This window comes from Aquila chrysaetos, chromosome 1 (genome assembly GCF_900496995.4).
Source record: "Aquila chrysaetos chrysaetos chromosome 1, bAquChr1.4, whole genome shotgun sequence".
NCBI lineage: Eukaryota > Metazoa > Chordata > Aves > Accipitriformes > Accipitridae > Aquila > Aquila chrysaetos.
Genome location: NC_044004.1, coordinates 55796305 through 55808738, shown reverse-complemented (window position 1 = coordinate 55808738; position 12434 = coordinate 55796305). Strand labels below are relative to the sequence as shown.

At 48.0% G+C, this 12434-nt stretch overlaps 1 protein-coding gene across 1 annotated transcript; it reads right to left on the bottom strand.

Annotated features, from left to right (window-relative positions):
* Positions 1–790: 790 nt before the first annotated feature.
* Positions 791–8610, bottom strand: LOC115343928. Its single transcript, XM_030020518.1, has 6 exons — positions 8482–8610; positions 4238–4345; positions 3945–4086; positions 3728–3773; positions 2658–2744; positions 791–1559 (listed from the first exon to the last, which is right to left on the bottom strand). Exons 1-6 carry the CDS (start codon positions 8608–8610, stop codon positions 1463–1465), a joined length of 609 nt encoding a protein of 202 aa, XP_029876378.1. The 3' UTR covers positions 791–1462.
* Between the last annotated feature and the right edge of the window lie 3824 nt (positions 8611–12434).

Below are 12434 nucleotides of genomic sequence, written 5' to 3'. Positions count from 1 at the left end.
CTGTTTGAGGGGGAGGGAAGAGAGAAACTCGCCTGGTGCTCTGCTCTGCTCTGCTGCAAGTTTTGTGGTACCAGATTTAATAAAAAGGGATGCGTGGGAGGGAGTGCAGAAGGGAAAGAGAAAGGAGAAAAGCGAGTGGGGGGAGCAGGCGGCTGCACTGCAGAGAGCATTGGTCTGCAGGAGGTGCTGCCGGGGACGAGCTGGGGGAGGCAGAAGGATGGCCAGGACCCAGGTCTCCTCCGCTCTGTCCTCTCCTCTTGGGAGCAAGACGCAGAGCTGGCCGCGAGGAGCCCAGCCTGGGGACAGCCAGGCAAAGCAGAGGCAAAGCCTGGCCATTCCATGCTTAATGTGTGGCCACCGGCCCCTGCCAGCCCCCGCTGCGCTGGGTGCCGGCACGTTGTGCCTGCGGGATGCACCCCGGGTGTTGCCAGCATCACCCTAGAAAGATACTGGGGCTCACGCTCGAGAGGGGACGGGGAAACAGGAGCCTGGGCAAAATCCTTCACGCCTTTGCCTATGAGTTATGGCCCAAAAGCAATTCTTGGCAACCAAAGCCTGGCCTCTGCCACGGGTTTGCTGTCCCATTTGCTCCCTTGGTGGCAGCCCCGGGGTCTCGGGCTCACTAGTGTGGCCTCAGGCACCTGGGGGGAGCACAAGACATCATGTAATGCAATAAGTGAGATAGATAATCACGGTAGGAAAAAAAGAAAGATTGCACACCAACAAAGGCAACCCTGGGAAAAAAATTTATTGCTAGCAAAACACTGTGGATCTTCGTTTAGTGAGTGCACTTCCCGTGAAATGCAATTGCTCCCACTGTGGTTTTAAACCGAGACCACCCTGAAAATTAAGGTAGTTTCCATTAAATTGAATTGCTTTTCCCCAAAACTGGCATGACAGGGGTAACACTGATAAAGAATGATAGCTATTAAGTGAGGGCATTATTTATATTTTCTATTAAATCACTGTCATTTCTATTATAAATGACATCATGCATGCATGTCATGCTGATTTACAGTGATAAAGCCTCGGTCATGATCATTTATTGTAATGCATAAGCAGAGCATGAAATACACACAGCACAAATGCACAAGCAACACCACATCAAGCCCAGATCAATATTTGGATCTAACTTAGTATTAGCAGATCAGTTGGTACAACACTGGTGGTGCTTTTTCAGTAACATTCATGTGCCCATTGTCAGTGCAGTCCTGAAGGCTATTTGTCTCCTCCACCCCACCTTTCCAGTGCTGTTCAGAAGTGGCGAGCCAGGCAGCAAAAGGAGAAGGAGCAGCAACACATCACTGCCATAGATCTGAGCATGGAGATCCAGTGCAAAGCAAATGTAATGCCTGATGAATGATTCAAATGCCTAAAGACTAGACACTCGGCAAGGAAAAAGCGGGGTTGCTAAGTGCAGAAGAAGGCAAGGTTGGACAAGCGTCGGTGTTGCAGCAGTCATTCAGTGAAGGTTTCTGCTCTTGAGAATGTTTTCCAAAAGTTGCTGAGCTTCTCGGAGCCCATGGGCTGCTGCCACACTGAGGAGTTTCTCCACTTCCCTAAAGGACATGAAACCTTCATCAAGAAAATCCAGGAGGAGGTTTGATTCATTCCTAGCTAAATTTTATTTACCCAGGCTTTTATAAGAGGACCACAGCTACTGGATCTGAAAGCATCTGTAAGGTTAACTCTCCACTATTCAGAAAATGATCTGATTTTCTTTCTGCTTTTCTCTGTGGTCTGAGCATGTATGTTCTGGGTTTGGTGATCTTCTTGTCTTAATTGAATTGAAGATGGATTTGGACCTCTTGAAATACATGCCCCTTTCACCAATCAATACATGAGTCTGCCTAATCATGCGACATGCAGTGGAGATTGAAATGAAACGCGCTAGCTTTAACTCACAGGATTTGCCCAAACATTGCTTTTTTAGTTTCAGTTACCTTAAGACTGCTTTCTCTAACCTCAATTTTAATTTTCAGACTCAGAGTAAATGTAAAAAACTCAAAACTCAAAACAATAACAAAAAAAAGGACTAGGTTTCATTGTGATGGGAGCTCATCAGTCGTTTTAGCTTCACTTAGCCCCAGGATGAGTCACCACATCAAATGTACAAAGAACAAGGCAAGTTTTCTTTGGCTGTGGGCCTTGCTGGGAATGCTGGTATGCAGTGTGCGCAGGCACGTCAGGGAGAGAAACGTGTCCTGGACGGTTTCAACCCAACCTCTGGGCAGTCAACAGGAAACTTCTCATTGACCTCGCTGGACGGGAAGGAGAGAGAAAAGGGGGCTCCCCCAGAAAGAAAGACAGGTCTTTGTAGCAGAAAATTCACATGTCGCTTCAACAGCTCTGTCTATACCAGTATAGGTCTTGTCCCTTGCCTTTACTGGGAAATCACAGATGGAAACACATATGTAATCAGACCACAGGCATTTTAGGTACTGTGTCACCTCATTTTTAAAATCTCATTGGGCTAACTGAGTTTTTCAGTTTTCTTGCCACAGGTAGGGCTGCATTACTGACAATACAAGGAGAGGGCATTAGAAACGCTGGAGTAGCTTCATGTGTGGAGTATCTACAGCACCAGGTTCCCGCCCTCCCCGGGAGGAGCTGGGAATGCAGCTGTAATGGAAAGGAAGAGGAATAGCTCAGGTTACCCTTCTTCAAGTGCCACAGTCATGTTTCTGAGTGCGCCAACCGCCAGGTTGAAGGAGGAGTGGGGATGGCCCTGCCCCGCAGCCTGCCTACAGCGGGGAAGAGGGAAGGAAAGACAGTGGTAAGAGAAAGTACGGAAGAAGAAAACCTGAGTTTGAATGTTTTAAAGCAAGGTAAGAGCAAAGAAGGAAAAAGATATGTATAAATCAGTGTCCTGAAATGTGACCCCTTTAAAATTTTCAGGCCCTGAACGGGGAAACATCCTTATTCAGAAAGGTGCCAACACTTCAGTGTTTGTCTAAGTAGGGATGTCCTTAAAGATGCCTTCTTGGTTCACAACCCCTGCGCTCACAAGCACAGTTATTTCAGCCCTAAAAATCCTGCAGCCTGATGCTATTCTACGCCATGAGCAGTCACAGAGGAAACATCCAACCTGCCCCCCCTTCCCCCTCACTTTTTGGGCAGCGCAGTAACTTTCCCCATCCCTCATCCTTCCTGTTTCTCAGCAGGAGCGGGAGGGTTTTAGGGGACGCAGCCCAGGCTCCCACCGCGGGTGTAACCACTGCAGGTACCGCAGCAAATGCACAGCTGCCTCACTTAAGTGGCAGAAACCTCTTGGGAGCGTGTGCCAAGAGCAGGAGATTAATACACTGCCATAACTTGATTTTCTGTTGCCTCAGCAGCTTCTGGCCCTCTCCACTCCTGCGGCAGTGCATTTTTCCCACTGCCCACCTGCAGCTCGAACCTCTCCAAAAGGCTGTACAGCAGCACCAGCACCCCTCTGCACTCTCACTGTCGAGACACTTACTTGCCTCCCACTGATTTAAGAAATAGCAATAGCAGGTGGGGAAAGCGGAGCAAAACATCTGACCCACAGCAAGAAGTTGGGAGCTCCTGGTCTCCTTGCTGCTGCCCCGTGCACCTCCCTCCCACCGGCGCAGGACAGCTCAGCATGGCTCTCCCCACAAAAGCACTGCTGGCTCTTTTTCCTCCTCCCACACCACAGCAGCCTTTCCCCAGGAGAGGGCAATTTCCCATGGCAGGAGTTAGGTTTTGGTTTTTTGCACCTCACCTGAACCAGTGCATGGCCATGTCCTCATTTTTTTCCACTCCAGCTCCTGAGCGTGAGACAAAGTAGCAAAGTCATAGTTAGCATATAAACTAACTATATGTGTCCAAAATGCAGCAGTGTGGTGGTGTACTGCATAGCGCAGAGCCACGTTTGTGCTTCTGGCTTATACCTATATGCACTCTGGCAGCAAGTTAGCCACGGCTTGGAGAAATGTTACCTTGCAAATACCTCTGTCCCAGGATGTGCTGGGCGTTGGGGTACCCCAGGTGAGCGTACACATGAGCCACGTGGAAATGGAAGTCCTCGTAGCACAGCAGGATGTAGAGCAGGAGAAGGCCAGCAGTGATTACAGCTGCCAACTGTAAAGAGAGGAGCAGTCATGATGCAAGGAGAAAAAGAAGCTGAGAACCAGCTACAGCAAATTTCATCTGAGCTCTGAAGCCTCCAAAAGCTATTCCCCACAGAGAAATGGGAGGAAAGGCTCACACAACCACAGAAAATCAAAGTCACCTTTGATAAAGAGCCGGTTCCAGCACCCACTGAAGCTGGCAGAAAAGGTGCCACTGACTTCAGCGAGCAGCAGATCAGCTCCCAAGTTAATATCCGCTTTAAGCTCTGCTACAGCAAAGGAAACTACAATCATTTCATTTTCTAGTGGTCCACTTGAAGAAAAGAAAAAAAAAATCAGAAGGCAGCATCAGGCTTTTATGAGCAATTCATCAAAGAGGCTTGCCAGAAGGAGCCTCATTCCCTGGGCAGCCGGGTCCTCAGCCCACCGCTGCCCACCACTGACCGCAGCATCGCCATACAGATGTGAACACTCCCTTTGTGAACATCCCTGGTTCATAAACCCTTTCATCCCATGTTACAGTGAGGACACATCACCAGTGTCCACCCCTGACAAGAAAATAACCTTGGGTCTGAAACTCTTCTTGCATCCAAAGTATAAATCAGCAAAAAGCCTGCTGTACTGCACCAGCAGGGAAAAAAAGATGAGAGACCAGAATTGGGCTGTTTGCTTTTTGACGCCAAATTGGATTTTCTTTGTTCAGTGAGCTAGCTATTAGCTTCCAGTGAAAGGAGCTGGCAACTTGAGCAACCACATCTTGGCGGGGTCAGAGATCCCTGGCAGGGGAAAGAAGAGCGGAGTTAGGAAAAGGCTACAGGAGCCCCACACGGAGCCTCCTGCCCACACAATTTACCAGGAGCCTTTTGCCTCCCCGCAGGGAAAAGCAGTGTGTCTCGCCAATGGCACCAGCACTGCAGAAGGTAAAACCCTTCCCTACTACACGGGGAGACAGAGGCCAGGGACAGTCCCGGATGGAAGACACCAGCCTTCGAAAACAACACCGGAGGCAAGTGCTGATCATCTTTCTCAGTGTGACCCTGTGCTGAGAGAAACCACGCCGATGGTGCATGATCCAGAGGAGACCACTAATACCTCATCCTTCAGCTCTGCAGCTTTGGTGCAAGCAATGCTGGACTCTTGGGTCTGATGTTCACGGGGACGTGCCGAAGCACCTGCAGGCCCCCTGCATGCCACTCTCCCTCTCTTGTGGATGCAGGAGCAGAGCAGAGACGAGCAGCCCCATTTCGATGGCCAAGTCAGAAACAAATCCTGAGGTCCCTCCGGGTAACAGCGGCTGCCACAGAACAAGGGCCCTTTTTCATCTGGGAGTAATTTATTGCTATGTGTACTTGTGAATAGGGGCTACAGTGTGTATGTGGGTTTGTCACCATGCCATGCTCAGAATGAGCCAAGGGGACAAGAAGCAGCTGGAAAGGATGACGAGACACAGGAGCTTTAACAGCTGGGGGCTCCTCTGGCCACTGCAGATGGTTTGATGCAACTGGTACGGATGGGTGCAAAAACCAACTCCCCCTCATCTTTTTGGGGGGTATAGCACACGATGTATATGCAGACCATTGCAAAGCAAACAGCACATTTAGGTCCTGATCTGCTTCTCAGCTGTCTGTAGAGCTTGAAGGCAGGGGTGGTGTGGGTCTGGCACTTCCTTGCTGTTTCGTGGGGGCTCCTGCGCTCCCACACACCACAACCAGATGCAGCAACCGCTGGAGGCAGCAGGTTGCCAAGAGTTTGTTATCTCCTAATTGGAACGCAGGTCCTGGTTCAGGCCCAACTCTAATTGGGATTAGTGAATGCTGAGGATTAAATGAGCCTAGTTAGCTAATTAGGCTAACTAGATAAAATAGGTAAGCAATAATAACATGCAAATGCCCCAACATTTGATTTTCTGGCTGATGAGCTTAGGGATGTAGGAAATTTTGCTGTTCTGTTTGAGACCCTCCCATTTAGCCCATGCAATGCTGTTGCTCAGGCAAGGATGATTGCCAGACATTTTGACAAACACAGCTCTCCTGTGATGCAATGGGGACCTGCAGGGCCTGAAAGCACTGATGGGTACGTAAATCCCTGTAAGCCAATGGCAAATCCAAGAGGAAATGTAGTCATAGATTGATCCAGTTACTGCTGAATGCTTTTGCTCTTATTTAAGAGGAGGAAATGATAGTCCTGAAAAAAATTACGATGGCTAGAAATATGGTAAGAAGCGCTCCTTGCTGGAGACATGGCTGATGTTAAGGGTCCAGCTCAGGCGAAGCTGAGTGCATATCTCTGGTGAAGGGAAGGGCAGCATTTCTGAAGAAGAGCAAAGGCTGCTGAGTAAGAGGCTGGTTTCACACAGTGACCGTGCACTGTATAATGCTGTCACTGTGCTATTTTGTCACTGTTGCAGTGGCTGGAATATCTCGGGGGATGTTTCAGGTGATTGCAGGAGACAGGCTGCACAATGCTGTAAGAGGCAGCAGCGGTGTTTTTGTGGGTACAGGTTTGGGGGCTGCAAGATGCTCATGGCTGTGGCATCTCCTTTATGTTCCACGTGAGGCTGCCTGAAGTCTCGGGAAAGGAGTGGGAGACGTGGTGTTTGGGAGGAGCTGTTTGTACCAGACCTGCAATAGATCTGCTACACATAACAGCAAACAACCAACCAACTATTTCTAAATGAATGGGGAAAGGATGTGGCGGTAAAGCTGCTGCAGGTCACGGGGGAAATCTCTACAGACGGGCTGTGACTGTGCACCACTGCCACGGGGGTACATCCTGACACGAATACTCCCTGTGGGACACCACCTCTCCGTGGCGATGTCTGTGACCATCAGCCATCCGCTGCTGGCAGCTCCCACCCTCACCGCTGCGGTGACACTGTACCTGGCTCCTGGCTCCACTTTTTGTCCCAGGCTGGTTTTTGTGGGGAGGCTTTCAGCTTTTTGCAGTTGTGTAGGCACTGGCAGATGTAGCAAGTAAAACATTTCACAGGCAGTTCCTTTGGAAATGGCCCACTGAGCATCCCTAATCTGATTTTGGGGTTTTGGGAGAGGGGGGTGGTGGTGGTGTCTATTTTCTTTTCCTGAGCTTTCCTAAAGGGTGAGGAAGACAGACCTATGCATGGCAAAAGGCAGATGCACAAAGTGCTGGAGTGCACTGATCCCAGCTTTGGGAGATGGCACCACAAACAGTCCTCGCTTGGCTGCCCACCAACATCCAAACAGGCATCTAAAAGCACACAGCTAGTCCCGCAGCAAGCAGAGACGTTAGCACACATTTTCATCATTAGTTAGCAAGAATACTCCTTTGCCCTCTGCTGTGGCTGTGGCCACATCTGTGTTCAGGTAAATGTTGTGCTGTTTTAAATGTCTCCAAGACCAAGAGAGAGGGGAAACATAATGATGCTTCTCAAGAAGCAGCTGCTGATGGAGAGGGGGCACCCTGAAGTGAGATGTCCCCGCAGGAGGGATGCAAGAGAGAGGCGCGAGTCCCCTGGGCTTCATCCAGGCTGGTTGTCCGCAGCCCTTCGCCCTCATGGCTGGCACCGGGGACCTAAGGCGCAGTGTACCAGCGGTCCCTGAAACCGACAGCTCCTCAGATACCCCAGCTGGGCAACGAGCATTCATCCACCTCAAACGCAGGAACGTGGGGAGCTTGTTGCATTGCCTCACGCAGGGCGGGGAAGCGGACCACTGGCCTGAAACCACCCTCACAGTCTTGGGGGGAGCTCTTGGTTGTTCATCCCACCCTTTTCTTCTGTGGTGACTCATTGGGAAACTACTTTGCATGTTTCAGATGTTGCATCATTGGGGCTGCTCTAAAGCAAGAGGAAGCCCAGTGGTATCGGTGGGGCTACACCAGTGAACAGGGCAGTGAGGGAGCCAGACCAGGCTGTGCATGCGTATTTAAGTGACCCGGTTCCTATGGCAGCTTCGGTGTGTCACCTGCACCGTCACCCATATGCCAAAGCCAGGTGGTCAAGGTCAAAAAGGTGATCAAGAGGAATGCCTAAAAATCCCACCCATAATGACTGCACTGGAAGTTGCCACACGTTACTGTGCGCTAGCAAAAGCCCCCGCTCCCCAAACTCCGCACTGCAACAACTATCGGCGAGTCCTGCGTTGCGTTCCCTATGCTGGTAAGCAGAAAGCCGCAGGGACTCTGCAGATGCTTCGGTGGCATTGCAATTGGGTCTGCTCCAGGCCATGGCACTGAGAAAGGCGTTGCAAGACTCCCATTTGAGGGGCTGTGGTGTGCAAGCAGCTCCCCGTGCTTCGACCCACCCTGGCACCGGCGGTTTTCAGGGGCTGGCATTGCTTCCCGGTGTGCCCAGCCAGCTGCGGGGTCCAGGCCGTCACGTAACACCCCGGTGCCAGCACTCCCACCCTGAGCCCATCCCCACACTTACCTCCCACCTGCTCCACGCTGAGCCGGGGGGGTGGGGGGTCCCAGACCCTGGAGAAGGATTTGCCTGGGAGGTACCAGCACTGCCCCTACCCTCCCGTTGCCGCCACGCCGCAGGATTTGCGTCCCCCATCTCTCCCTCCTGCAGGAGGTCTGAGCGCCTCATTTCAACCTGGTCTGCTCCCTGTCTCACCACGCGCTGCCGCCCTGCCATAAGTCTTCCCCATCACTGTCCCTTAGTTTTGCTCCTGATTTATGGCAGCAGTAGCCCAGCTGCTTCACTAAGATAAAAGAGGGACGGATACACATCCCCTTGCAGAGCCATAGAAAAGAAGATGCTCCTGCCAAAATCCTTTCAAACCATTGATGTTTAACTCTCTCTGTGCTGAATATTTGTCTTCCTTCAGCCTGCCCCCAGGTGTTGCAAGCCCCCACCAGTAAATCGTTGTATTTGACAAACTTGAAGTTTTTTTCTTTCTGCTTTTTGCATGAGAAGGAAAGCGCTTCACAAGCAATGATAACGTTACCCACCACTGCAAAAGTTCTTTATCTTGTTATTTCAATTGCATGGTCTCCACAGGCACATGGGGTGTGATGTGTTGGATTTTGGACAAAAGCAAGAACATGCAGGCTGAGTCCCAGGTGAGAAAATTAGAAAAAGTGCAATGATATATAACTGGGAAATTATCAGAACATACAGAACCCCCACAAAATTCAACAGGATCGGATTATTTTTTTTAAGCTAGAAAAGAGCTTACTTGTTAAAGGCAGTCATTTCATAGCTGTATAATTATGCTTCTATTCATCTGCAGTAACTCCACCTAGTGACTTTTGGACACTAAATTCTGTTTTCCCTTCATATCTAAGAAAACATCTCTTTTTAACACAAGATCCCTAATGCATGTTGCCTTGCCTGCTCTGAAGTCCTAGCACAGGATCTTAACCGGATGGCCGTCAGACAAGGTCCATCTCATGCGAAGTGCTGACCTTGCCTGGTTGCCTGACAGTAAAAATAAAATAGTTTTCTTTCCAATTTTACAGCAAGATAAGTGGCATGCTTTGGTTTTAAAGGCAACCCCACCCCCAAAGAACAAGGATACCTCTTGGCGGTGATGACTCAGGCTAATAACCTTACTGAAGAGGAAACCCTTCATACTCTTGTATTTTATTTCTTATGTTATGCTGCCACCATTGGGCCAATTTCATTTGCTCAGTCACAGCCCCGTTATGGTTGAAGAGATCCATCTTTATGCCCCTGGTCAAAGTGTGAACCATTTTCACAGTATATCAAATTTAATTGGACATTAATAGTCATACTGCAGGATCAATCGCTTCCAAGTGCAAAACTCTGCATTAAGGAAACTAAAATAACTCAGAAACTTCTAAACGAGTCCAGAGCAGAAGGACCTTTACTGCAGCAAAGAGCCAGGAAGAGATGAAAGAAGGTGAGGAGTCTAACGCCTACTTACCCTTCTCCTTTTTTAGCTACTATTATTAGAATTTAAAGATTAAAAAAAACCCAACCTCTCAAGGAGTCATTCTTCTTGGGAATGAGCCATCCTATAGCTGCAATCCCAAATTTTGGCAGAAGTAAGCTCCTGAGTTATTCTTATTGTTGTTTGTAAAGGCGTATTGGTAATAGTTATATTCATACTGACATCTCGCCTAGCTCTGTGAAATCGGTACTTTTCTCAATATAAAACAGACCCTGGGGCTTGCAGTTCTTTGTTGCAGATGACTAAAAATGAGACCCTGTTGTTATTAATTATGCATTATTCAGTGAGGGCTATGCCAGGTGTGGTACAGGGTCTCATTCCAGTTGTGAGCCTGAGTTACTTCTCTACAAAAATCAACTTACACCACAAGGAAGAAGTAAACCAGGTTGCCAGTCTAGAAACAAAGGATGGCTGTAGTAGCTGCCTCCTGCCAACAAAGAAGAATTGGATCCCTTCTACCTGCAACAACTTTGGCAAGGAAAGGACAAGCCCCCCAGTAAATTTTCTCTCTGCTCTTTCAAGGGGCAGGTGGCATTTCTATTTTCCCTTTCATCTTCACAGAACAAGTTGTGAAGAACCATTTCCAGCTCCTGCAAAGGAGCATTTTGATTGAAAACCTGGAACCAGCCATGTTCAGGAAAACACAATTTTCTTCCTTTTTCTTTTTCACATAAAGGACTTCTCTAATCAGACAGTTTCTCTTTCCTTCCTTGAGCATTGGCAAGGTCAGGGCTAGAAGCGCTCAGATACTCCCCTTCAGTTGAAAGGTTGATGTCAAGTGCTGGAAGAAGAATGGGTGACTGTGAGTGTAAAGAGTTAATAGGACAAAGTTGCTGTTTGGGAGAGCTGGTGTCCCACAGAGAAAAGAAAGGATTTTCTTTTCTTTTCAAAGGATTGCACTGAAAGACAGATGTGAAACATTGCATTCATCCCTTCTCATTTGGTTTTTAACATTTACTACTCTCTGTTCCAAATTAACTTAAATCTTTTAGTAAGCAAACTGATTGAAGAAACACACCATTATTGAAAGAATTATATAATATATATTACTGAAAGAATGAACCAAAATAAGACAAGCTCATAGCACACCGCCTGTTCAAAGCAAACACAATACCACCTCAGATGCAGACTCTTTACAGTCTAGGCTTAGTCTAAGAGCGATGGTAGATTAAACAACAAGAAGCGATTAGCCCAAAAAGATTTTTCCAGGTTGCTTTCTTAGGAAAAGAAATCGGTATAACCAAATTGCTACAACTGGTACAAGCCTATTTAATTACAACATCCTCTGGGCATAGGCATCACAGGGCAAATTAGATCCACCCTGAGAGTTCCCCAACTTGAACACAGTTGGAGTAGGTACTTGCATATGGCTTTATAGCACAACACAAATAAATGTTACTGCAGTAACTACACTGGATGGAGCTCAAATGTGGCTAACAGGGAGGATAGAGGCACGCAGCAACAAGAAGAGAGTGGGGGAGGATAAGTTTCTGTGTAAGACGATGGGAAGGATGAGGGAAAGGAGTTCTGGCTGGCACTGTCTCTGACAGACTCGCGTTTCATTTTGCCTAACTAGCTATAGCTTCCTTTCGCAGCTGGCTAAACAAGAACAAGATAAAAATCTATTCAGACTAGTCATTATGACACTATTAATAGCTGATACAAGATCATACAATGAACACCAGCGTAGATATAAGGGCAGTTCAAGTCTGTCTGAAATCAGTATGCAAGTGTTATCCGTAGATCTATTATGGAGACGTGCGAAGCTGTTTCCAGATACCAGATTAATAAACGTATCTGTTAAACCGAACAGTTGCATCCATTCATCACTATGCACAACACCACAGTGCAACCAGAGAGGATGTGATTTTCCTGAACCCAAACACAGCAGCCAGCAGAGAGACCCAACTGAGCAGAACCCTGTTATTTGATAGAGGTCCTGCAAAAGGGCAGCAGGGAAGCCTTCTGCAAGGGGGGAGGACCCCAGGGGTAAATACAAGCTGTACTGTAATTGATCTCACCACAAAAATAGAGCCTAAATGAATGTAAGCGGTGGTTACAGACTTAAAAAAAAAAAAAAAAAAAACAACGAACTGAATTACTCACCTAACAGGGAGTTAAGTCACAGTTAGGCACAGTAAAACCTCTGACTAAAAACTGTATACTAAAAACTAAGCTGTCTCTGCTTATCTGTCACCTAAAAAAATGAATTCTTCAAATGCCTTCTCCTGTGTGGCTTTGAAGTTTCCCAGATACTCAAATTTGCATCCCAGGAACACCACGGCAGGGCTGAGCATCTAGGTGTGTATCTTCCACATAAACTCGTTCAGGATCCAGAAACTGCCAAGTTACCTGAGGGACGTGATACAAAGAGCTTTCTGCAAGTGCTTCATCCATTAGTCTACTAATGAGGATGATCCCCACCACTTCTGCAGAAACTAAAATGCTGCATGAAACAAAG